At 52.6% G+C, this 23,687-nt stretch overlaps 1 protein-coding gene across 1 annotated transcript; it reads left to right on the top strand.

Moving 5' to 3' along the window:
- Nucleotides 1-14,422: 14,422 nt before the first annotated feature.
- Nucleotides 14,423-23,425, top strand: ZC3H12A (zinc finger CCCH-type containing 12A). Its single transcript, XM_087760638.1, has 6 exons — nucleotides 14,423-14,575; nucleotides 14,725-15,261; nucleotides 18,476-18,615; nucleotides 19,375-19,609; nucleotides 20,170-20,276; nucleotides 20,393-23,425. The coding sequence occupies exons 2-6, from the start codon at nucleotides 14,768-14,770 to the stop codon at nucleotides 21,415-21,417; spliced, it is 2,001 nt and encodes a 666-aa protein (XP_087616764.1). The 5' UTR covers nucleotides 14,423-14,575; nucleotides 14,725-14,767; the 3' UTR covers nucleotides 21,418-23,425.
- The last annotated feature ends 262 nt before the right edge of the window (nucleotides 23,426-23,687 follow it).

Raw genomic sequence — 23,687 nt, 5'->3', positions numbered from 1 at the left:
TCCGAAGCTGGTCTGAGGAATGTGAGGTAGGATGCAGATTTGTTTGCATTTATTTTTTTAAGAGGTGGTGAATTTTTGAGAGCAGCCTTGATTCCTCTCCTCCTCTCCATCCCTTTCTCCGGCTCCCTTTGAACAAATCATTCCTTTTGCAGAGTCCCGTTGTTTAATTTTGCCGAGTGCTGAGTCTCAACGTCCTGTTAATTGGTTTTGCCCGTCTTTGTGCATTCCGTTAAATGAGAAAATGCCAGACATAAAATTTTAATTTTGAAAGCTGCCTTGTTTGTTTTATATTGAAATTACCCACGCCGCTCCGGCCTGCAGAAACAGACGCTTTCTCATTTCATTAAAAACTCTTTGTGATGATAAAAAGCAGCAGAAATGAGATAAAAAGTGGTGTTTCCTTAAAGGCACATGAAAGTGAGAGAGATAAATCCCATGTATTGTAGGGGATCAAATCCAACACAAGGCTGCAAAGCGCCGATACTGGCGAGGAGGCTGGGCTGGCAGCCGGCAGCGCCGCGCGCCGATAGCTCCTCTCCCAGGACGATGGCGGCTCTGCCTGGCCTGGCCGCTGCTTCGGTCGGGGGACCCGCTGCGAAGCACCCTGGGAGCCACGCGTGTCTTCGGCCGTGTGTGTCTCCAGCTGTGTGTGTCCCCGGCCGTGTCCCCGGCCGTGCTGTCCCCTCCAGGCAAGCAGGAGTGCTGGCGAAGGGAGACTGGTCCCTCTGCCCAGGTGTGAGGGCACTGGGTGAACCTGCTGAGGGCCAGCACCGTGAAACCATCACCACGGCCTCGGGTCAGTCCCGAAGCTGCTCTGGCACTGTACAGGTGAGGGTGAAATCAGTGTCCAAAGCGAGAAGGGCAGAGGGGACATTTACTGCTTGGCAAGTGGGTACGGGGCAGAGGGACCAGCGCCTTGCTCTCCAGCCCTGGCCTGTGAGCACCCACAGTTGATTTAACCACCCTCTCAGGAAGGACCGAAGCCCTCAGCAGTCCCAGCCCGGCCACTCGCTAAGAGCCGCTGGTCACGGCAAAGCTCTCTGTCGTCGCCCGCTGTGCTGGCCCTTGCTCTGGAGCAGATGTTGTGACCGTTGGGTATAGAGAACCGGACAAGAGAGGCCTTAGGCCAGTCAAGGTTCCTGAGCACCGGGGATTGTTCATGGATCTGTGGGGTTTTTAGTGCTCCCATATTTATTCTGCCCAACAGGACGTGGAAATCAGTGCAAATGAAGAACAAACTTTCAGCTTCACTCTTGATTGATTCACTTCTTTTTTTTTCCCCCATCCCTTAACATCAAAGTGAGTTTTTTTCTTCCTGAGTTTCAACATTCTGTAGCAGTTGCTGAACTGCTATTCAGCTTTACCGAATTTTTCCACCCACTGCCATTTTAAAGGTCATTTAATTATTATTACAAAGAATTACAGAAAGAGAGAGAATTGTCTAAATGCCTTAAACTGCAACAGGTTATTAGCACAGATTTTTTTTCTGGTCATGTTCAATGGATTGGGATTTGCAGCCTTGCGTTAAGCATGGGGGAGGAGTGGCTGGAGAGCTGTCCGGCGGGAAAGGACCTGGGGGTGCTGGTTGACAGCCACCTGAACATGAGCCAGCAGTGTGCTCAGGTGGCCAAGAGAGCCAATGGCATCCTGGCTTGTATCAGGAATAGTGTGGCCAGCAGGACCAGGGAGGTGATGGTGCCCCTGTACTGGGCACTGGTGAGGCCGCACCTCGAGTGCTGTGTTCAGTTTTGGGCCCCTCACTCCAAGAAGGACATTGAGGTGCTGGAGCGTGGCCAGAGGAGGGCAACGAAGTTGGTGAAAGGTCTGGAGCACAAGTCTTACAAGGAGCGGCTGGGGGAGCTGGGGTTGTTTAGCCTGGAGAAGAGGAGGCTGAGGGGAGACCTTATTGCTCTCTACAACTGCCTGAAAGGAGCTTGTAGCGAGGTGGGGGTCGGTCTCTTCTCCCCAGTAACGAGTGATAGGACGAGAGGAAACGGCCTCAAGCTGCGCCAGGGGAGGTTTAGATTGGATATTAGGAAAAACTTCTTCACCGAAAGGGCTGTCAGGCATTGGAACAGACTGCCCAGGGCAGGGATTGAGTCTCCATCCCTGGAAGTATTTAAAGAATGGATAGATAAGGTGCTCGAGGACATGGTATAGATGGACTGGGCAGTGATAGGTTAACGGTTGGACTCGATGATCTTAAGGGTCTTTTCGAACCTTGACGATTCTATGATTCTATGATTCTATGGCTCAGACGTCTTCGCGTCGGCCCGTGTTGTCCCACTGATGGTTTCACGGTAGCGCAGCGGCTGGCCTGCAGCGCGGACGCTCAGCAGCGACGGGCCAGCGCGGCACGGTCTGCAGCGGGAAGGGCTGGCTCCAGCTCAACACTGCTCCCTTCAAAAGTATTTGAAGACGTTCCTTTGGGGATTTCAAGGCGGGTTTCACAGACCTGGGCTGCCGGCCGTGGCAGGAGCGGAGATAAGGCTCTGGCAAGCAGCCCTGTCCCCCCCGGCAGCATCCTCCTCCGTTCGCATCCCGGCGCAGCACCGGGAAAGCTGCCCGGGACTGCAACGCCCAGCCAGGCCTCTAGGTGGGAGGCTGGGAGCACGGAGCGGGCGCTGGAGCCCTCCGCTCCGCCGGGCCCCGCCGGGCAGCCCCGGCCGCCCTCCCCGGCAGCGGGGCCCGGGGGCCGGGGGCGCCGGGCCTGAACCTCCTCCCATGGCAAGGCGACCCGCGCAGTGGGTGAGGGGAAGGCTGCGGATGCTGGACTTTAGTAAGGCCTTTGACACCGTTTCCCACAGCATTCTCCCGGAGAAGCTGGCTGCTCCTGGCTTGGACAGGCGTGTTCTTCCCTGGGTAAAACCCTGGCTGATGGCCGGGCCCAGAGAGTTGTGGTGAACGGAGTTAACTCCAGTTGGTGGCCAGTCACCAGTGGTGTTCCCCAGGGCTCGGTACTGGGACCAGTCCTGTTTAATATCTTTATCAAAGATCTGGACGAGGGGATCGGGGGCACCCTCAGTCAGTTTGCAGGTGACACCCAGTCGGGCGGGAGCGTTGACCTGCTGGAGGGCAGGGAGGCTCTGCAGAGGGCTCTGGCCAGGCTGGAGCCATGGGCCCAGGCACTGGGTGAGGGTCAGCAAGGCTCAGTGCTGGGTCCTGCACTTGGGGCACAACAACCCCAGGCACCGCTGCAGGCGTGGGGAGGAGCGGCTGGGAGCTGCCCGGCGGGAAAGGGCCTGGGGGTGCTGGTCAACAGCCGCTGAACACGAGCCAGCAGTGTGCCCAGGTGGCCAAGAGGGCCAGTGGCATCCTGGCTTGTATCAGGAATAGTGTGGCCAGCAGGAGCAGGGCAGGGATCGTTCCCCTGTGCTGGGCACTGGTGAGGCCGCCCCTCGAATGCTGTGCTCAGCGCTGGGCCCCTCACCCCACGAAGGCCATGGAGGGGCTGGAGCGTGGCCAGAGCAGGGCAGCGAGGCTGGGGCAGGGGCTGGAGCACAAGGCTGGGGAGGAGCGGCTGGGGGAGCTGGGGGGGCTCAGCCTGGAGAAGAGGAGGCTGAGGGGAGCCCTCATCGCTCTCTGCAACTGCCTGAAAGGAGGCTGGAGCCGGGGGGGGTCGGTCTCTTCTCCCCAGTAACAAGCGATGGGAAGAGGGGAAATGGCCTCAAGCTGCGCCAGGGCAGGTTTGGGTTGGATATTAGGAAAAACTTCCCGGAAAGGGCTGTCAGGCCCTGGCCCAGGCTGCCCAGGGCAGGGGTTGAGTGGTTGAGTCCCCGTCCCTGGGGGTATTTAAAAGCCGGGGAGATGTGGTGCTTAGGGACATGGGTTAGTGGTGGCCTTGGCAATGATGGGTTAACGGTTGGACTCGATGATCTTAAAGGTCTTTTCCAACCTAAACAATTCTAGGATTCTGTGTTTCTATGAATATTGGCCTTCTGCCCTTCCCTACAGTATCAGCAGTCTGCACCTTTGGCTCTCTCAGGCCATCATCCCCTAAAGGGCAGGATTGTCCAGGCGAGGTTTGACTTTTTCTCTTTGAAATCCTTCTTCATTCCTGCACCCTTTGCTCCCCACGCAAACACTGTCCAAGCTACATCTGTCCATAGTGCATCTGAGTCCTTCTGGGAAGTGTTGGGGAGGCTTGGCGGGCCCTCCTGCAGGAAGAGCTGCCCTCAGATCCCCGTGGATTGTTGCTGTGTGGGAATAGCCCGAAGCATGTAATGACAGCGACACCAAGAAATTGAGACTGCTGGCGAGGCACAATGCCTCCTTAGATATTTGCCTGAGGAAGCTGGAGTCTTACCCAAGCAAGAAGTTATAATAGACCACTGGGGTAACACTGTTAATATTTCTTAAGGAGCTGTTGCGTGCACAGGTTTTTCCCTTCATTTCAACAGCACATTAATGAGCAGAATCTCTGCTAAAGCAAACCAAAAGCCAGTCTTCTATTTTCATGAAAACATGTTTTCTACCAAAATGCAGTTATCACTGTTAAACAGTCAACTTTCCAGCCTTCACAGAGACACTGTGCATAGATCAGGAAGGAAGAGATGGATGTGCTGCTCTGCCAAGTCTGCAAATAGGTGGGATAGCAAACAGGGACTTGGGAGAGGCACACCAGATTTATCTTCTGCTCTAAGCAATCAGAAGTTGTTGGTATTTACTGTACAGAGAATTCAAGATTATAAACCAAAGGAAATATTTCCATTTCTGCACATAAGATTGGACAGACAAGCCCAGAAATGCAACACACGTTTATCAGCATGACTGGAAGGTGGCATTAACCAGGCTTTAGTCTCTCAATAACCTACTACCTGTATCACACCACCCTTTTCATCCCAAATGCTCATTCCACAAAGCTGGGGATAATCGATCAGCGAGTTTGGACTAAATTGTAAAACCTTGTTCAGTCCTCTAGGTGGAAGGCTGAGAAAATAAAATCTAATTATTAGAAAAGGGATAGTTTGTCCCAAAGAGCAAAACTAAAAGTGCAATCACTTCTTTGCTCTCTTTACTTGATGTCAGATGTGAATCAGGCATGTGGGTTGGGAGGACGTTGTCAAAGGCTTGCGAGGGCTTAACTGAAATAGTCTGACAAACAGACCTCAGATCCCACATGCTGTTCCTGAATATTGTCTCTTGAGCCTTCTGCTCCAGATGCTGTTTTGTAATAAATGCATCACTCCTTTTGTACACTGTTGTGTAAAAGTGGAAAGACAGGCTGGGGCCTGGCTGTGCTCTCCCATCAGCAGGACTGAACAGACCAGGAGCGGGGCTGGGCAGCACAGGAGGTGGCAGGGGCCCAAGCCACCGGCCGCAGCATCCTGAGCACGGTGCTGTGCAGGGGGAGCTCCCCGTGCCCCGGATGCTACAGAAACCCACAGCTCCCCAGGAGCAGGCAGAGCCCGGCACAGCCCGAGGCTGCTCCAGCTCCACACCAGCACGGCACTCCTCATGCTGGGGAAATCCCCAGCCAAAGGTAGCGAAAGCACGGTCTTGCCCCACGGAGACAGGCTTGCTTTAATAGCAATGTAAGTGAGGGAGAGGCCAGCCCTGCTTGCACTTCTGCGTTGTGTGCATTGCACAACTGCTGCAAGGTGTGCAAAACACGGAGCTGTCCTCCGATACCAGACGGCTCAGTCCTTGGCCACGCTCGTGGCCATCTGCCAAACGCTGGGTACAAGCTTTGCCACCGATCCGTGGGCCAGTTAACACCTTCTCTATGTTTAGCCTGAGCAGGTAGGAAACCACCTCTCGGCCCCTGCCTGCCGGCTCCACTGGCTGCCACGCTGACACAGGCTGAGTCATATCAGATCAGCAAATGGAGTGGCTCCCGCTGCCACTGACATCATGGGAGCCACGAGGGGAGAGCTGTGCAGTCTGTTTGTCTTTCTGTCCCGGTGACACACATCCGTCTCGTGGGAGGGTTTTGGGGCAGCCAGCGCTGTCCCACATTGCGCAGGCAGGCAGGCAGTGGCACAGCCCCGATGGCGACCCCTGGCCCCCGTGTCTGGGGTCCGCGCTGACCCCGCCGTCCTGGCCGGGAGAAGGAGGAAATGAGAGTTTCCTGACCGGCAATGCGCGCCCAGCTCGGTGCCGGGCAGAGCCGGGAATTCCGTTCAGCGCAGCTTTAACAGGAGCATTGGGGAGACCCAGCCTGTGTCCCAAGGGGCTGACGAGGAGCCCACTTAGCACAAAAGGTCCCAAAGCTGCTGTCGAGGAGTTAACCCCTTTGGGCTTGTAGACTTCAGCAGGGCTCATAAGGGAAGGATTGACGATGTCCTTCCCTGACCTCCTGGCTGCCCAGAGCAGGCACTCCAGCCTGGGAACATCTGGAAGTTATTCCCAGATGGACAGTCTTCTTCCCTGTAACGCTGCCGCTGCACGGTGGCACCACCAGCGTGTGAAGCAGCGCAGGACTGGCCTGTTGGTGAGCGGCTGCTGGCACCCGTGCCCTCGGCTGCGGGAGTTGAAGGCCCGAGCTGGGATGGCCGCTGCCCCTCCACTGCTCCCTCCTGCTGCGGGCACCGAGAGCTGCCAGGTGAGAGCACGTCCCTGTGACTCAGGGAGACGTTCCTGCTCTCAGGGCTGGAAACGCAACAGCAAACCACAGAGCAGACAGCACAGGCATGTGTGTCCCTTTGCTCAGGAAGCATTTGACACTTCTGGGTTTTGCTACATGTCTCCATTCATCCCGGAGACGTGCCTACAGATGACTAACAGCTATGAACCCTGACACTGGGCTGCCTCGGCGCCTCACTGCGAAGCCAGCCTTGCTGACTTGGCTCGCTCCCAGCCCACGTGCTGAGCTGGGGCCCGCCGCCACCACGCGCCCACACGCTGGAGGCACGTGATGGAGATGCTGCCACGAGGCTGCAGTGGGCACCAGGGCTCTCCCTCGGAACCTGCAGGGATCTCAGCCCTGGGCAGTTTGGGAGGCTTTGTCCTCTGCCCCAACATGTGCGGGGCACACGGAAAGAGCAAACACATCTCCCTTCTCCCTGCAGAGCGAGGGGCATCCCCCCCACCATCTGCGTGCCCAGAGCGTAGGCACGGTGAGCTCTGCATCTTCTGCCCCGAGGCGAGGTCCGCTCCGTAGGATCCCCTGCCATCCTGGGAGGGGAAGAGCGGGAGAGCTCCCGGCACTCGGCCCTCAGCTCGCTTGTCTCAGGCGTGCTCTGCTTTCAGCTCCTTAGAACAAAACCTATCTGCTTCCCAGATGGATGTGACTCCTCAGGAGGTATTTACTCAGCAATAGGCATAAATCCTCTGCTCTTCACATTGCTCTGGGTGGGATAAAATATTCTGTGACTGTCTTTTTAAACATCTTATGTTAATACCATTAAATGTTTGTTCAACTTATATTATTCTTTCACCTCTGAAGTAGTAAACGCTCCCAGGCATGTCAGAGTACAGCAAATCTGCAGCTACAGATGCTGCATCTAAACAAAACTCAGGCGGAGCAGGCAGAGATGTTTCTGGAGAAGGGGACAGCCGATATTTTCCGGCAGAGGGGCCGTGACTGGGAAGGGCTTAGCAAAACGGTAAATAGCTGCTGTCACAGACACTTGCGTAACTGCTTGGGTTTCCCCATCGTGATTAGCTGAGTCTGTTGCTTCTCTCTGCCTTTGGCTCTGCGGTGGTAAACGGGAGGTTACCCGGTAAGCCAGGAGCACTGCTTTGGAAAGGAGAGGGTGCTACCTGAGTGAAAATGCCCTGGGTACTTCTGTTAAACACCTCTGCTGGGACAAGGTGATCACAGCAGGGAGGAATCATCCGGATATTGAGTCACTGATGCACCCTGGGCAGGGGCAGTGGGACCAATTCTCCCTGGCTTTGGCACAGGGATGGGGGGAAACCTCTTTCCCAGGCCCAGCCAAGCCCCTTCCTTGCTGCCAGCGAGGTCGGTGACAGGGTTTCTTGGGAGCTGTCTGACACCAGCCATGGTTTGTCTGTGCCTTGCTCGTGTGCAGGTTTACCTTTCATGGAAGACTTCAGGAGACGCACGCCGAGCTGCACAGCCCTGGGGTGGGACAGACGGGAAGGATTCATTTCGCAGCTCCCTTGCGGGGTGCCTGTCTCACCACCCCTGCCTGGTCAGCTGAGACTTCATGCGCTCGTGCAGCACCATGCGCTGCACCTGGGACAGCCCAGGCAACGGTAAGGCTCCTGCTGTCTCTGTCCCTTCGACCCTCAACAAAAACAGATTTATAGTCAAAAAGACCTTGAAAGGATGGCTCGTTTCCTTAACAGAAGTGCAAGAGCAAAAAATAGCGAGGGTGTGCCCGATCCATCTGTCACTGAGGAAATAAGCTCGTCCTCCTATAACTTAATGCCATTATTCACTAAGACCAAAGGTAGAGATCAAGGCTGCTTACTCAGAGTAGCACCTAAGGCCGTGTCTAGTCAGGCACACAGGCAGTGTGCAGTGACAGCCAAATAAATTACTCTGGCGCGGTCCCTCGGGAGTGTGTGCTCTCCTCCAGAGCAAGTGATCGCCTCGAAACACATCTACTCTACAAGGAGCCCTCAGGCTATGCAGGGAGTGAGTGACTGCAGAGTGCTTATGAGGATGTCCTTAAAAGCCAGGAAATAAGTTCAAGAGAGAATATTTCAAAGAAAAATCAGTCTGTTTGTCTGCAGCTGCAAAGGAATCCCATACTCGTGGATGAAGGCGGCACTGGGAAGACAGCTAGCAATGTCACGAGTACTGTGGGCATACAGGCTCAAAACGTGAGTCAGCAAGTTCTACAAATCCTGGTCTAGCTTCTCCTCTAGTTCTCCCTTGCTACATTTTCCTTTTTCCTGAGAAGACCTGAGCTACCTTTTCTCCCCTTGAATCAGTATGGCACGTAGCAGCAGTGTTGGGAGGCCAAGAGCTCTTGCCCAAGGCGTGTGCACAGGAGCGGAGCTGGCCGGCGAGAGGGAAGTGACCTTCCCACTGGTGCCTCCGCTGGGCACGCTTCCAAACTGGAGCGATGCGTCAGCTGATGAGTTCCCGCTCTGAAACCAGCTATGATGCTGCCATCAGAGACGTCTTTATTGAAGCAAGCAGGAGAAGCAGATGGTATCTCAGTCAGCATCTCCATAAATGTGAGCGGTTGCGGCTATAAAAGCAAACTGCTGTAAAGGGATCTTGCTAAGCTTTCCTTCCAGCATTATTGCTCAGCTTTCCTCATGAGGCATGGTGACCCTCTTCCAAAGAAAGGGCATAAATCATCACTTGTTTTTTCCTTTAATTCCTGGATGTGCTGAGTACTGTGTAATAAATTATACTGCTCACTGTAAAAGAAAATTCAGGTGCAGCTCTGCCAGCCTTTTGGATCCCTAACATCGCAGGTGATGGGAGGATTCAGTTAATCTACCTGGTACTGTTCGCATCACCCAGGAGCACATGCTGGTGAGTGCAGTGAGACGAGCCATGAGGTCACTCTGCAGATGAACAGGGGATTTAGGATGCCAAAGCTGTCAGGAATGCACAGATCCCAGGGCAGCCAGCCCCAGCCCCGTCCCCTCCCGGAGCAGCTGTAGCCGTGAGCTCGTGCAGGTACGGGTACCCGCCCCTCATTGCTCGGGGCTTGTCTACACAGGACTCTTCACAAAGTTAAATTGAAATAACCAAATCTAAAGTGGATTAAAGAGCATTAAAATTCTGTATTAAACTCTCATTCAGAATTAAAGTGGCCTTAATTCAGTTTAATTTACTCCCAAATGCTACTAAATAAGGCCATTTAAATTGTCCTTAATTAACATAAGTGGTCCCATATAGGCATTTATAAATGAGGTTTAATTAGCCCATTTTTAAAAGCGAGTTAGCTGCCTCGAGCTTCCGAGGTAGGCGAGCCAGGTCCACGGCCAGTTTGCTGACACGGCTCCTGATTGAGGCTGGTTAGCAATAGTTTTGTAGTGTTGGCATCTCTTCCCGAGGAACTGGCACGAGGCCAGCTTCTTCCCCGCCAGCAGATAATAAGATCCTTGAATACCACCTATTTTGACTGCGTTAAATGTACGAGGGGGAGATGAAAGGCTCTGACAGAAGACGAGCTCTTCCTTTAAAATCTAGGACATGGGAGTGGTAATCCCTAGAAAAATCCCTAGAAAAATGTGATGTCAGGATTTTATGAGATTTGTTCCTGAGCAAGGAACCAGACTGGAGGAAAGCACTGCTTTACATGGAGTCAGCAGAGAACTGGAAGGAGACGGGGGACTGGGAGGGACTGACCCCATCCCGGGACAGGGCTCCTGCTGTCACAGGCTACCTTGCCGTCACTGCTGCCGTTGCATGCTTTTGTTAGGTTTTAGGCTTACTAGAAGCCCCGATTCAGAAAGGCGGCCCTTCAGCAGCATGAGACACACTGCTGGCTGCCCTCGATACCCAGCCTGGAGCGGGTGGGCACATCCTGTGGTCTAGCATCTGGCCTTGCCTGCCCGCTGCCCTCCCCCTCGCTCTCACAAGTTCCTCCTCAGGAAAGGCCCCATGCTTGCGTGCACCGCAGAGGGGATTTCCACCTCTGTCCTGTGGGTGCAGATATCTCGCAGCGGGATGGAGGCAGGAGCACCGCTTGGCAGGCCAGCAGCGCCAGCGGCCGGCCCGGCCCGCAGCAGAAAGGGGACGGTACCTCCTGCTCAGCCCCACCGCTCCCCAGCCGAGACTTCCCAACAAGCCCCGTTGGGCGCCTCAGCCCAGGGACCAGGTCTGTGGCCCCCGGCACGCCATCCAACCCCACCAGCCCAGCAGAAAGTCAAATCCCTGTGAGATAAGGGCCTGACCTCTGGTGCACAACACAAAATCTCGGCTGTGCAAGATGCCTTTACCAAAACCAAGTGGTGTTTGTTGGCGCCTGGACGTGGAAGCAGGGCGTGCAACTTGGAAAGCACTCCGCAAAATGCCGTGGAGGTTCTCAGGACCCCTTATGAAATCCATGGAATGGTTATTGGCAGGTGTCTGGCAGACTTGGTGCTATTTAGGCTCTCCTGAATATGGCTCCCTTCCCGCCCCTCAGACTGATTCTCCGTTGTGCAGCTCCTCCAGCATTCCCCACTCCAGGACAACTCACTGCTCCAAACTTGGTGGCAGCGGGCTGTTGCGGTCGTGGTTTTCTGCAGGGTACTGCTCTCCAGGCAGTGGCTTTACTGAAGCCCTGCTGGATGTGGCCCCCCCGGGTGAGCAGAGAGGGGCAGAGACCTTTGGGTGTTTGGAGGAAGGAGGAGAGCCGCTCGTTCCCGGAAAGCCCCGTGCAGGCAGTACAGCAGCAGCTGCACAGCGTGAGGTCCAGGGGACGGTGGAGCAGAGACGTGACTGTCCCTGAAGACACTCCAGGCTTGTTTGCACAAGGAATTTAACCGCAATACCTCCTCCTCCTCCTCTATGTCGTGGAGTGGAATGGGTCAATGCACTTTCAAATCACACCAATTAAGTGAGAGCCAGTTTCTTGCTTTGGAACTGAGAAGCTGTAGGAGCCTTTCTCCCCAGCAGGGAGAGGAGGCGACACCATGGGGCAGCTCCGCTCCTCCAGCCCCTCGCCCTGCGCAGGGGACCCTTGGTACACCTCAGGGAAGAAACAGTCTCCTGCCTTGTACGTGGTAGGGAAGTGATCCTGGCAGAGGCTTTATTCTGGAAATCTTCATATCCTCAGAAGCTGCAGCCTCCACAACAGCCCTTGCAATGCCAAACAATTGAAGCACTTTCTCTTCAAAGCAGTTTGCAAATGCAAATGTGAAACTGAAAAAATCAAAAGTAACCACTGGGAGTTTTGGAGCGTGGCCAGCGTACGACCCCTTTTTGACTTTTAGGGTGGAGAAGCCAACAGACGCTCTCTCTATCCTGGCTTCTCTTTTTACCAAACCAAAACAGGCAGCATGCAGTTGCTGTCACTGCTTTGCATAAATCAGAAGCTCCAGCTTTGTGGCTCTTACTTGGGGTATTTCCTATAAAAAGCACATCTGTGGCCATACTTTTTGGTGCAATACGCTTTAGCCTGGAAGCAAAAGCATACAAACAATGCTAAATTCATGCTGACTGGAGTAGATTCCAAGGGAAAGAAGAGTTGGGAAAGCACCTACTTAAGTACTGACTAAGGATATTATCTCTGATCTGAATCTAGCCTCTGTGTGTGTGTTACTGTTGAGTACACAGTGCGGTTTCAGACATGGCCAGAGACAAGAAAAAATGATTGTTTCGGGGTAACCACAAGGAAGATGAATGCAAATGTATTCCTGTAACTGGGAGAGTTCCCTTGCTCTTAAGTTGGGCTCTGGTACATGGCCTCAGGGAAGCAAATTTGCAACTACCTTCATTAAATTGTTTAGGAATGATTAATCAGAAGTCAGAGACGTAAAATTTTTGCACATTGTGAAATGTTCGTTCAATTCCTGTAGTTACGTACAGTCTGTAAGGGTGGCTCTAGCCAACATCAGGGGACAGGTACTGGTGGTTGATAGATGCTTCCTGCCAGCTCTTATCTCCTTGAAAAGCCGGGTTGATAAGCCTCCACCGGCTGAATCACAGCCACCTGCATCACATCATGATCACAGTGGTGCAAGGGACGTGTCAGAGACTCCAGCCTCCTGCGTGGTGCGTGCCCGGTGTGCAGCCTGCGTGCCTCCGGGCTGGTCACCGCCGGTGCAGGAGGGGCCACCACGGCAGGAGGTGCTGCTGGCACCCCTGACCGCGCTCTGCTGTGTCCATCCATCAGGTGACTTCAGTGTCACCGTATGCTGTGTGCAAGCACCGGCTGCTGGAAGTGCAGCTCATACAGAACATGAAAATACACAGAGCACCTTTGCTGATGGTGCCGACAGTCTCTTCTCCCCAATAACAAGTGGTAGGACGAGAGGAGATGGCCTCAAGCTGCGCCAGGGGAGGTTTAGGTTGGATATTTAGGAAAAACTTCTTCATGGAAAGGGCAGTCAGGCCCTGGCCCAGGCTGCCCAGGGCAGTGGTGGAGTCCCCATCCCTAGGGGTATTTAAAAGCCGGGGAGATGTGGTGCTGAGGGACAGGGGTTAGTGGTGGCCTTGGCAGTGCTGGGTTAACGGTTGGACTCAATGATCTTAAGGGTCTTTTCCAACCTTAACGCTTCTATGATTCTATGATTCTATGATGTGCCCGAAGCTTGTGGCTGTGCATTCACGCGCTCCTTCTGCCTAAAGCTGCCTACAGCTTAGGCTTGGCTTAAACAGCAGTGGTGCATTCTCAGCGACTCCTCGGTGACTGCAGGATTGTCCTTGCACCTAATACAACCCACCGTCCCCTGCCCTCTGTGCCGTTTCCCTCCCTTTCCAGTTTCAGCTCGCGCGTCTCCTCTGCTTTCCCACTGGGCACTGAGTGCGCCAGGGCTGGAGCGATGTTCTCTGACAGCTCTTAGGCCAAAGCCTGGGCTTTAACATGGTTGATATTGCCTTACACCCCATACAGGAGATGTGCTCTCTCTTGGGAAGCACTGAGCACTCGTTTCGGAGCTCTGGGACTCAATTACCATTTGACATCCACCTCTGATGGTGGGGGGAAGTAAAAAAGAGGCAGAACTGGAGTTTTAATGTTTTCAACCTCAGAGTAACAGCAGCCAAAGACAAGCTGGAAAACCCTCTGAGGAACCAGCTTCTCTACCACATCGACCTCTTTGATCCAGGATTCGCCTGCCTTTGCTAACTCGGGGTTTTGCCACCTCTCCTACTCCGCTCACAGCCCTGGCTGGCCAGGTCAAAGGGCCACAGATCACAGCGCGGGGAGCATGGGCTGTCCCTGCAGAGACCAGGAAGCAGAAGGGAGCGTTTACCTAACGAGCACGCTTGTCGGGGCAAATCTGCCTGCATTGCAACACGATTTGCATAAAAACCAGGTGTTTGCAGCAGGGACCTGTCTCTACATCTGCCGGGGTTATTCCGCAAGGAGGGGAAATGGACGAGGGGAAACGGCCTCAAGCTGCGCCAGGGCAGGTTTAGGTTGGATATTGGGAAAAACTTCTTCACCGAAAGGGCTGTCAGGCCCTGGCCCAGGCTGCCCAGGGCAGGGGCTGAGTCCCCATCCCTGGGGGTATTTAAAAGCCGGGGAGATGTGGTGCTGAGGGACATGGGTTAGTGGTGGCCTTGGCAGTGCTGGGTTAATGGTTGGACTCGATGATCTTACAGGTCTTTTCCAACCTTAATGATTCTGTGATTCTGTGAGGCAACGGCGGGGCTGGAAGGGGACCAAAGGGAACAGCCGGGGCCGGGGCGGGGGCTGGGAGGCCAAGCTCCGGCCCCGCTCCGCTCCGCTCGTCCGGCGGGGCAGGCCCGGCCGCAGCCCGGGGAGCGGCAGGCCCGGCGGCAGGGCCCGAGGCGAGGCCGCGAGGCCGCAACACCGGGGCCGGGCCGGGCCGGGCCGGGCCGGGCCGGGCCGCGCCGCCTCCCCGCCCCGGGGCCGCGGCCGGGCGGGGCGCGGGGCGGACCGGGAAGCGGCGGCCGCTCCGCCCCGCCCGCTCTGCCCTTCCGCCTTGGCGCGGCGCTGCCGGAGCCCCGGTATAAAGCGGCGGCCGCCGCCCGGCCCGCTTCGGCCCCATGGAGACGCAGCGGCGGCCCGTCGGCGGCAGGCCGGTAAGAGAGGGGGCGGAAGGGCGGCTTCGCGGCGGGCGGCCCGGGCCTGGCGGGGCCCCGCGGAGGCCGGGCCGGGAGCGCGGGGGCGGGGGGGGGGGGGGTGCGGAGGCGTGCCGGGGCCCGCGGCTAACGCCCGTCTTGGCCCGCAGGTCCGGGGCGTGAGCGGAGGCCGGGAGTCCCCCGCCGGGAGCCATGAGCGCGGGCAGCGTCTTCTCCGTCCCGGCCTGGCCTGAGGCGCTCCCGGCCGCCAGGCCGCCGGCGTCCCGGCTCGGAGAGAGGATGAGCGCCAGAGACCCGTGCGAGAGCCGCTGCCTCGGCCCGGGCGGCCTGCCCGGCGCGGAGCCGCCCGAGGAGGCGGGGAGCCCCGGGCGGGAGCCCTGCGACAGCGCCGAGATGCAGCTGAAGGTGGATTTCTTCCGCAAGCTGGGCTACTCCTCGGAGGAGATCCACGTCGTGCTGCAGAAGCTCGGCCTGAACGCCGACACCAACACCGTGCTGGGGGAGCTGGTGAAGCACGGCCCGGCCGAGCGGGAGAGCACCGAGGCCCCGCCGGAGGCCAAGGAGGCCCCGCTGGTCCCGCGGGGGGGGGCCGCCAACAAGACCCCCGCGCCCGTGCCGGCCCCGGAGGAGACGGAGAGCGAGAACCTGAAGCCCATCGTTATCGATGGCAGCAACGTGGCCATGAGGTGCGTTTGGGGTTTCTGGGTGGGCACGGCGGCCTCTCCGGGGCTGTCGGTGCTCGCTGCGGTGGCCCGGTGAGGTGCTGGTTTTGCGTGAGCTCTGGCTATGAGGTGTGCCAAGCGCTTGGAGCCAGAAAAACTCTGGGGGTTTCTCACGGCAAACAGCTACCGCTGGATGCCCTGGTAGTGGCTAGTAATATTTTCGAAGGCACCTCACCAGTAGGCATAGCTCTCACAAGGATGAGCATCGTGTTTGCAGATGCGCTCTGCCTCGATGGCCTCTCCTGCCCGTGGTCTCTGCCGGCCCATAACCAGTGGTCACAGGGTTCTGACAAGAGCGGGCGTGCTTCCTGGGCAATGAAGACATTTACTTCTAGTTTCTAGCTTAGGAGGAGGAGAACTGACGATACGTTGTCCTCTTACCTAATGGCTTTATGTAAGTTTCTGTAGCAGGAAATTGCTCAACAAATAATTACAGCTTTAATTAAAGAAGACTTTAGAATACGGAGCTGTCTCCTGCATTGGAGACCAGTCTCCAAATTGTATTTCGGTTAAATTTCCGTCCAGCGTAGAGAACGGATGGGATGCCAGAAGGGCACTCCAGTACATGGTGTCACCAAGGCAGGGCTGTGACTCACCCTCAGCATCTCACGTGTTCTGGTGCTGATGGCGCAGGTCCTGCCAGGTACTGCAACCGCAGGCAGCCTGTGAAGCCGCTTGGGTTGGAGCAGTAACTTGGGAGCGCAGGAGCCCTAATACCTACAGAGCACCCAGAATCTCTGAGCTGGGTATTTATTGGCCTGATGTCCCTACTTTCACCTTGGCTTTTGTTCCCCACGATGGTGAGCGTTGCCTGCCCCAGCAGTGCTGTGCTCCCCACCTCTGTGCGGGGGGGCCTGGGCTCTGTTAACTTAATGCACCAGGCTTCCGCATTGGGTTTTGTCATTGCAGTTCAAAAGCAAGCCTCCTTCACTGTGTTTTAGCTTAATAGATCTTGTAATGTGTGTTTGTGTACGCAGACTTTTTTTATAAAAAAAAACAGCAGAGCTGCTGCGTGCGTTACTGTAGCCTTTGTTTAAGGTGAAAGTGCTGAGTGGAGATAGGCTTGCAGGTGTGGTTTTCTCTAAGCTGTGGTTGACAGTTCTGAGAACAGGACTGAGAAAAGATGGGGTACAGTCCGCTGTGCGACCGACAAATGGAGCCTGGGAGTCTCAGGGCAAATAAGGAATTCTGATGGCAATCGAGCGGGGCCGGAGAGTAAAAGATGCGACCTGGGCGTCTGCGGGAGAGCAGTCCTGCTGCTGCGGCTCCCCAGCAGCTGTGCAGTCACTTGAAGAAAAGGGCCCATTGTGAGGCCTGGGCTGATAAGTGTGGCTCTTGTAGTGAAGTTTACCTTAGATTAAGTGCTCAGGCTTAGACAACGGAATTGGTTGTGTTTTTCTGAATGAGGAGCCTCTTACCCCTGAAAGTTATCCCAAAAAGCACAGGAGAGACCACAGCAAATCTGACTCAGGGCAGGCCAGGCGGTAATAGCGTTGCCGATAGGACAGAGTTTGACATGAGAAAAAAAGCAGTCTGGCTTTTTTAAGCAATTTGCTAGAAGGGGAATTCCATTCTGAAACTTCCTGTATTGATGGTGTGATGTTCCCTGCTGATTCATTTGCAGTGTGTACAGCGGCCTCCCTGAACAGCTCTTGACAAACATATGCAAATCATAGTGGAAATTAGCTTTTACTTCCTTCTAAGGGAATTTTTTCTTGGCTGCTGCCAAATCAGATCAGCCCACTTAGCTACCTTCTGTAGATTTGAGGTTGGTAGCAGGGACTCAAGAAAAATCTCTGCTTTTCTTATTTATCTCTAAAAGACTGCAGTAACCTGTGTCTGGCTGTCTCTAGCAAAACCAGTCTGGCATTGGAGAAGATTTTTAGAGCATCTTTCTTCTGATTGTTAATGTCAGCCTTTCTGTAGTTTGGGATTCTAATGAAGATGTGTTAGGTGTCTCCTTAGGTGTTAGTTTTGGTGTTAAATGTATGGTTCTTATAGAACAATTATTTTGGTCCAACTCTTCAGTTTTCTTAATAGCTTCAGAGAAGGGTGAGGACAGGAGGAGAAATAAAGTTTCTTTCCAGTGGTATGGTTGTACTACAGTAGCAGCACTTCTTAGCAATGCCTCTGTTGGGCTGTAAGCTCTTCAGTAGTTACTTTATGGAGGAGTTCACCAGCATGCCGAGTGGTGGTGGGAGTTGAAATGTCATTTAAGTGGAGATGGGAAGAGTAAGACTTGGGATGGGGTAGTGCCCAGGTGGGGGAAATCTTGCCAAATTATGAGACCAGTTATCTTCAGTATAGTGCATCTTAGCCTGCGGTTCAGGATGATGCTTGGGTATTAGATCCCCAGAATGACAAATTGGGCTGTAATACAGAAATGGTGAAAGTTTGCCAGAACCAGGAGCAACAGAAGAGCTGATTACATTGTAAATACTGGCACTTGCAAGAACAGGAGTGGTAGTTTGCTCTTAGAAGTTCTGGAAACTTATTGATATGACCTAATGAATAATTAAGAAGCAGCTTTTTGCATTGGTACGTAGCTTCTGATGCTGTTGTCAAACTTTGTTCTCAAACTGCCAAGTGCTGTGAAGACATTCAGTACGGATCCTGTTAACAGGAGACATTGCTATTTTGTGCAAAGAGTGCATTTGCAACTGACTTTTTGGGCCATGATATAATGAAGAAGCATCTTTCCTCAGTGGTGATGTCCTTGAGTGCATAAAATGTCTTGTTTTCCTTAACTTCACAAGCAAAACACCTAGTGAGGGTACAGTTTACACTGGCAGAGGTTAGCCGTGGGTGCTAGCTGGCAGAATAGGACAAAGGGTGTTCAAGATCACATTGTACTCAGGGCTAAAAATAAAGATCTAGAGTCCAGAGTTGTTGCAGCTGCTCTGAAACAGCCTTTGCTTCAGCTACAGCTGCTTTCTCCCTCCCGCCGAGGATTTGGGTATTTATTGTACATATACTGAGGTGCTAAAAGCAGCAGTAACTCTGTGAAGATCCTAGTGCTGCTGTTTACACGAGATGAGCAGTGAATACTGATTGTGCTGCTCTAACACTTCTTCGCTAAAGGTTGTCTGAATTGCTGGATCCATTTGCTTACTGTATTGCCTGACTAGTCTGTACATACCCTGAATATTGAAATTCTCAATTTTCTTCTTTGATGCAGCCATGGAAATAAAGAAGTGTTCTCCTGCCGAGGCATCCTTCTGGCTGTCCAGTGGTTTTGGGACAGGGGACACAAGGATATTACAGTCTTTGTGCCATCTTGGAGGAAGGAGCAGCCACGACCAGACGTACTTATAACAGGTGTGGAAATACGAAAACCAAAAGTAGCTTTTCAGGCTTACTGCTTTGTCACTTAATGAGCTTGCAAAGTTCTGGCTGGTTAGTAATTAACTTGTGAATGGAAGATGTAGGTAGTAGGAGATCCAGTGAGCTGAGCTGACCAGTGAGAATTAGTCATTAACTTCTCCCCTAAGCAAGTTCTTGCCTGGATCAGTTGGAATAATTCGGAGAACAATTCTGCTTCCTAACTTCTTCTCTTTTATTACTTGCATTTTTTTTCCTCTTTCAGGGACATGTCTTCATGCTATGTATTCGACTGTAACATATTTGACACTGTAGACTGTACAGAATTTCTGCATGCTAAAAGTTAAAGCTTGATGGGAGTTTAGTCAGAATTATTCAAATTGAGGGGAGTTTGCTCTGAGGTGGTAAACAGCTGAGATTTCTACATAACTGGCATTACAAAAGATACTAGCCTGCCAGCCTTAAATGCAAATCGCACTTTGATGCATGCAGAGGATTATGTGGATGGGACTTGCTGTATTACGGCAGCCGCTGTCGTGTGCTCTGCGTGTTCTTGGGTGCCATGCAGGCACCGTGGCTAGGAATCCGCCTCTGACAGCCTGGTGGATGGTATAAGAAAAGAGATGAGAACACAGGCTGGGTTGTGGAAAGATGAAATGACTTTACATGAATTTTGCTGGTTTTTTTATAATGTTACTTTATCTTTCCGAAGGCCTTTGGGCTGTGTAAGTGTGTTCACAGTTGTGTTTGTTCCAGACCAGTACATTCTCCGTGACCTTGAAAAGAAGAAAATTCTGGTGTTCACTCCTTCCAGGCGGGTTGGAGGCAAGCGTGTTGTCTGTTACGATGATCGATTCATTGTGAAACTGGCACATGAGTCTGATGGCATTGTGGTTTCTAACGATACTTATCGGGACCTGCAAAATGAGCGTCCTGAGTGGAAGAAATTCATTGAGGAGCGTCTGCTGATGTATTCCTTTGTTAACGACAAGTATGTTCCCGTTCTTCCTTTGCTTTTAAAAAAGATCCGTGTGAGCATGCTGTCTTGTTTTAATGAAGCAATGGCAAGTGATGCATGAAAAGAGCAAAATGGTGGTGGTACAGAATGGAAAAAAAAAAATCTTGTAGAGATATTTTTAGGTAGAAGGAAGTGTGGTGGGAAGAACTGCCAAGCTGTGGTTTGGTACAAAGGCATAAGGAATTGGAGTCATCTTAATAGCTGTTCATGGTTTGGAGCTAGGAGTTCTGCTGTAGTGGAGTTCCTAGGAGAGCTCCAGGACTTGATTTCCTCACAGGGCGATCAGTAGCAGGCCCAGCAGCAAGTACTAATTCTGGTCAGCAACAGAGCACAAAACCTCTTCTGTGCCTGAAGTGAAGCACTTCATGGCCGTCTTCACTAGGTGACGGGAGAGCTGTCACTGCGGTGAAATGGGAAAGCTTTTTAGGGCTCGGATAGCTTTTAACCTTCAATGAAATGGGAGACTTCTAGAAGAAATGAAACCCTGACCCAAGAAAGTGAACTGCTCCTGATTGAGATTTCTTTTTCTTTAGGTTTATGCCTCCAGATGATCCCTTAGGGCGACATGGCCCCAGCCTGGATAACTTTCTCAGAAAGAAACCTGTGGTGCCAGAACACAAGAAACAACAGTGCCCTTATGGTAAGACTTGCCTTCTAAACATGAAGACTGAGGTGTCCATGTGAGTGTAACTCGTGCATGTAGTAAAATTCAGCTGGTCATTCCATGCTGATTCCATGCTCTGCCTTTCCTTGCAGGGAAGAAATGCACTTATGGAATTAAGTGTAAATTCTACCACCCTGAAAGGATCAATCAGCCCCAGCGCTCATTAGCTGATGAACTCCGAGCCAATGCAAGGTTGTCTCCTACCAGAAGTACCAGTGCTAAGGAGGAGAAAAAGGGCAAAAGAGGTTCCCAGGCAGAGCTCTTGTGCTCTGTGCCCGCAGAGAGTGATAAAAGCTCTTTGCAGAAGGTCTCTGCAGAGAGGAAAAGCTTGACCCACAAAGCAAAGCCCAGCGATCTTCCGCTTCAGGTCAAAGGCTGTGTGTCAGGCAGCGTCCCTCCTAACAGTGGGAGCCACAGGTCCTCTGACAGGTACCAGCAGCCTCATATGGACTCTCTGTCTTATATCTCTCAGGAGCATCTTGACTCAGGCATTGGGTCTTTGGAGAACCAGCTGTCTGACATGTGGCCTTACAGATGTACCAGTCACTGTGATCATTCCCCTGCTGATCAGGTGGCAGTCTGCACCTGTGGTAGGCGGAGACCTGTCTACCCACATTCTCCCAGCTTAGAGCAAAATGGTCTGGTCTCTTACAAGCATGGTTCCCATAAATCATCTTCCTCTGGTGCTAGCTTCTTGCAGTACAGCCCTGAGATATCTCACTCAGGGCCACCTCACTCTTTCTCAGGCTATGGAGTACCTGTACACCCAGGTAATGCTGGGCAATACAGTCTGCCCAATGAGTATAACACCCCTCCACCCCATTCTCGCGAGTACTGGTCTGAACCGTACCAGATGCCAGCTCCTCCAGTGCGATCTACCAGTGTGCGAGATCCTCGTTCGGTACAGAGAGCCCCAGGGCCAGCATACGGGGACTCCTGCCAGTGGGCTGTCTCTGACCAGTTTGCGGAGGAGCGGGCCAATGTGCATGTCAAGCTGTGCGGCATATTCCATCCCCATTTAGTCGATGCTGTGATGAGCCGTTTCCCTCGGCTTCTGGATCCCCAAAGGCTGGCTGCAGAGATACTAACGTACAAGTCTCAGAACCCAGGTATATGAGGCAGATGCCGAGGGCAGCCAGGCACGTGAGAAGCTTGAGGGACAGTGTTTGCACTCTATAGCTGCCATAGGTGCCTTCCGAGGGCTCCTCCTTATTCCTTGGAAGTACCAGGCTCCAGCTGGAGGCTGGATACCAGATGTGCTATGCTCACAACAAATTCTGGTCTAGACATGACAGTGTGCTGCTCTTAGAGAGGCAGCCTCGGGTCCCATCTGCCCTGCAGAATGCCGAAGAGGCTCTGGGTGCTGGACAGAAGAGGCTGCAGCTTCAGAGCAGGATTTTTCCTTTGGAGTCGTGTGGCGACTCAGGCACACCCCGAATTGCTGCAGTTGTTGAGAACCGAATGTGACCTTACTCCTCCCGTTAGCTTCAGTTTTGAGATGGCTTAGTGTATTATCAGGCATAGGGAGGGAGGACTCTTGGGGGCTTGCGAAAGATAAGGGGGTGCTGCCTTTGCAACGGTGCGAGGCTTATTTGTGACGACTGAAATGCATTGTCAAGGCTGTTCTTAGCTCTTAACTAAGCCTCTTTGCTAAATCCTACCATGCAGATCTGTGGAAAATGTTGGATTATAAATCTAGTACGAAGCTAGGTTTAGCTGACTTTAATTTGGTTTTATTGGTGCACTTCTTTAACGATGCTTTCCATACCCCTCCCACTTATGCTTACCTCTCTGAGACAAGGTAATCCTCCAATATGTACCACAAGTGCTTAGTAAGCTGCTCAGCTCCCAGAAATAAGAGGAGCTAGGAGTGCAATCCTTTCTCAGGATGAGAGGCCTGACGCCGCTCCAAAGCTACATGCGAGTTGCGTGTCTGGCATTTGCTGAAAAATGCAGTTGTCAGAACGTGGATGGCCACGCTGTTGATGCTGCTCTGAAACGTTAACCTTGGCTGGTAACCTGTCTTGGGCTATCTCTGTACAACACTGACAAGGAGGATTTATGATGTTGTGCCTTTTGTCCTCAGACAGCAATAGTTCTGAGCGTTCAGTAAAACAGCTGTAGTCATGCCTGGACTGCTGCCAGTACTGTTCCTGAGGATTCCTTAATATTTTTCTCTGTAAAGCTGTTGCTTCATCTTCCTTCTTACTAACGTTTTCCTGTCCCCTTCAGCTTCATCAAACCATAGCAGCATCCAAAAATATAGAATAAGACTTATTTGGTAAGACTGTTCCCCTTTCATTCCCTCTCACTCTGTAAGATGGTTTGGTTTTTTTACTGTAGATACTGTAACAGATTTTAAATATGCAAAACCAATTGCTGTAGTAATTGGTTCTGGTCCTGGAATTTCATTGTGCTCAGAATGCAAAGATGTTTCTTGCACTTGCAGGCCAGAAGCAGTTGATTTGTTGATACACATTGTATCTGTGTTTTTTGTTATGTTTTTTAAATATGTCCATCTTGTGGTTAAACCAAGGTTGTTGAGTGGCAAATTATGAAGGGGAGAGTGGAATACAGCCGTTCCTGAGAGCCCTCTTCAGGAACGGTTCTGTCTATCGCCCTTCTTCCCTCTGACTGTCCAAGGCGTGACCTACCCAGACTGGCACCATGTGCCATAAAAACCACAGGGACGCAGAAACCTGTATACCTGGTTAATTATGATACATTACAAATTAGTAATGTTTCATGTTAGTAAGCAAAATGCTTCTTAATTTTAAGTAACCTGATACTTTGCATATTTGTAAATTACAGGAAAAATGGTTTTTAATGTTATTGTCCAGCAACTTGCTGCTTGATGCTGTTTTTAATTAGTACTATTCTCGACTCAGCCATTGTGTTACTTGGCGTGGTGTTTTTTGGTTTTTTTTTTTTTCTGGTGGAATGCTGATACATGCTGCTTCTCTTGCAATCAGAAGATTAACATTTTCTACTCACAAGCTGACATTTTACTGAACTTTCTGTATCGTTATGCAGTATATAGTTTATGTACTGAATGGAGGCAGCCGTGTGAAAGCCATGGCAGCGTAAGACCTTGTGTTATATAAATAAAAACTGCTGAGTTGAAATATTTGGTCTCTGGTGGCTTTTTGGAAGACCATTCAACATTTTGGGTGGCTTTCCAGGAAAGTCAGAGAACTTATCCTTCCTCCCTGGGGTTCCTCTGACAATCTTAGCTCTCCATAGGCAGTCTGATGGCAGCACCAGTCCGATGGCTGGATATGAACAGGCTTCTTAAGTGATGTGCTGTGAGAGGTCAAAAAAACCCAGACTGCTCCAAATTTCTGTAGCAGATAATAGCATGTCCAGCGTTTACTGTTCGTTCGGCGT

Source organism: Nipponia nippon, unplaced genomic scaffold, assembly GCF_047370975.1.
Source record: "Nipponia nippon isolate SJK-2023a ecotype South Korea unplaced genomic scaffold, ASM4737097v1 scaffold_23, whole genome shotgun sequence".
Classification (NCBI taxonomy): domain Eukaryota; kingdom Metazoa; phylum Chordata; class Aves; order Pelecaniformes; family Threskiornithidae; genus Nipponia; species Nipponia nippon.
The sequence above is the reverse complement of the archived record's forward strand: the minus strand, read 5'-3'. Positions and strand labels throughout refer to the sequence as shown.

Coding starts and splice junctions, on each gene's coding strand:
- ZC3H12A (XM_087760638.1), top strand. CDS start 14,768: ATGAGCGCGGGCAGCGTCTTCTCCGTCCCGGCCTGGCCTGAGGCGCTC. Junction 19,610..20,169: donor TATTCCTTTGTTAACGACAA/GTATGTTCCCGT, acceptor CTTTTTCTTTAG/GTTTATGCCTCCAGATGATC. Junction 20,277..20,392: donor GAAACAACAGTGCCCTTATG/GTAAGACTTGCC, acceptor CTTTCCTTGCAG/GGAAGAAATGCACTTATGGA.